This window comes from Arachis ipaensis, chromosome B01 (assembly GCF_000816755.2).
Source record: "Arachis ipaensis cultivar K30076 chromosome B01, Araip1.1, whole genome shotgun sequence".
NCBI classification, from domain to species: domain Eukaryota; kingdom Viridiplantae; phylum Streptophyta; class Magnoliopsida; order Fabales; family Fabaceae; genus Arachis; species Arachis ipaensis.
Window position 1 is genome coordinate 129506784 of NC_029785.2, and position 1453 is coordinate 129508236.

Below are 1453 nucleotides of genomic sequence, written 5' to 3' on the forward strand. Positions count from 1 at the left end.
CTTCATTAATATCTCAATATTTTCTAATAATTGGTATCATAAAAAAAATCTTCTTAGTTCTTACTTTCTTTAAATTAAAACATAAAAGTTAACACTAAATTTGTGCAATTTCTAAAAAAGTCAAAAAGATAATTATATTCTACCTTCCTAAATTATCAAAGGAATATTAGTAATAACAAATAGAGTTAAACTATAATATGGATAGCGAAAATGAACAGAAAAGTCTCATCCTCTTTGAATTAAGTATCGAAGAATTTTAATTTCTGTTTTTAGTACGAAAAAGCTCTAAAATTATGAGATGAAAAATGAAATAGTTAAGGTTTTGCAACTTTTTAATTTTTTAGTAAACATTCATAGATGATGAAAATTTACACTTCATCATGTAAACTACTTTTTTTTAATTTAATAAAAAATACACTCTATGTCTCTATCACAAAGATCCAAAAAGAAACTTCATCAGATGTAATAAGTTGTCAAACAAAGAAGGGAAACAAAGAGTATCAAATTATTAAACTGAACTTATATCTAATAAACGAGATTGAATGGGAATTCATTTCAACAAAATCGATCACGACCGAAACAAGTACTGTTTCATGTTACCCAAAAAATAAATAAATAAAAATAGTGGTATTTATGACCCAAAAAAAAAACAGTATGTCAAACATTGCAATATTAGTCTAATGATTAGGTAGTACAAACTTCAACACTATTATGGATTTAATTTATAAGAGTTAAGAGACTATTTCAGGTTTAGACATATTCTAAGATGAAAAAATCATCGACTTGCCCATACGCAACTTCAAAAACATATATAACGCTGTGATTAGACGAGGTAATACATTACTAATTCATCATTTGAACAAGCGTGCATATAGTTGTTAAAGAAGAATGAATGGTTCATACATTAATTAGAGAACTAATCCCTGAAAAGTTTAATTAATTAATTAATTAATTAACTAAAGGGCAAAACCATGTCAATGGATCCTCCCTATAAATACAATACATCCCATGTAATCAATCGCAAACACTCACATACAACAATTAAAAGAGAAGACTTGATAGTTTTAATTACGAGAGACAAAATGACAAGAATTGCATACTTCATTGTTGCGTTTTTGGCTTTGGCATCATCTTTTGCTTCTGCCTACGATCCCAGCCCTCTACAAGACTTTTGTGTGGCAGTTAATGATTCCAAATCTGCTGGTATGTAATTAATGCATAATCTAGCTCATCATCATTTACTTGAAAAACGAAAAACTTCTTTACAATTTGAAAATTCATAATCAAATTCCAACTATCCAAATAATTGGTCTAAACAATTTCTACAGGACCAATTGACTCTAACACATCAGCAGTTAGCGTTTATAAAGATTGCGTAGACTGATTACTTAGTGTTAATTTAGATTGATTTTTTTAAGTAAAAAAAATATTTTTATTAAAAAAATTAAAGCAA

At 27.3% G+C, this 1453-nt stretch overlaps 1 protein-coding gene across 1 annotated transcript in view; it reads left to right on the forward strand.

Moving 5' to 3' along the window:
* The window catches only part of LOC107619986 (putative germin-like protein 2-1), a 1535-nt gene continuing 1108 nt past the window's right edge, over positions 1027-1453 (forward strand). The window contains exon 1 of the mRNA XM_016322214.1: positions 1027-1203. Coding sequence (XP_016177700.1) covers positions 1083-1203 — 121 coding nt within the window. The 5' untranslated portion in view covers positions 1027-1082. The remainder of the gene's footprint in view (positions 1204-1453) is intronic.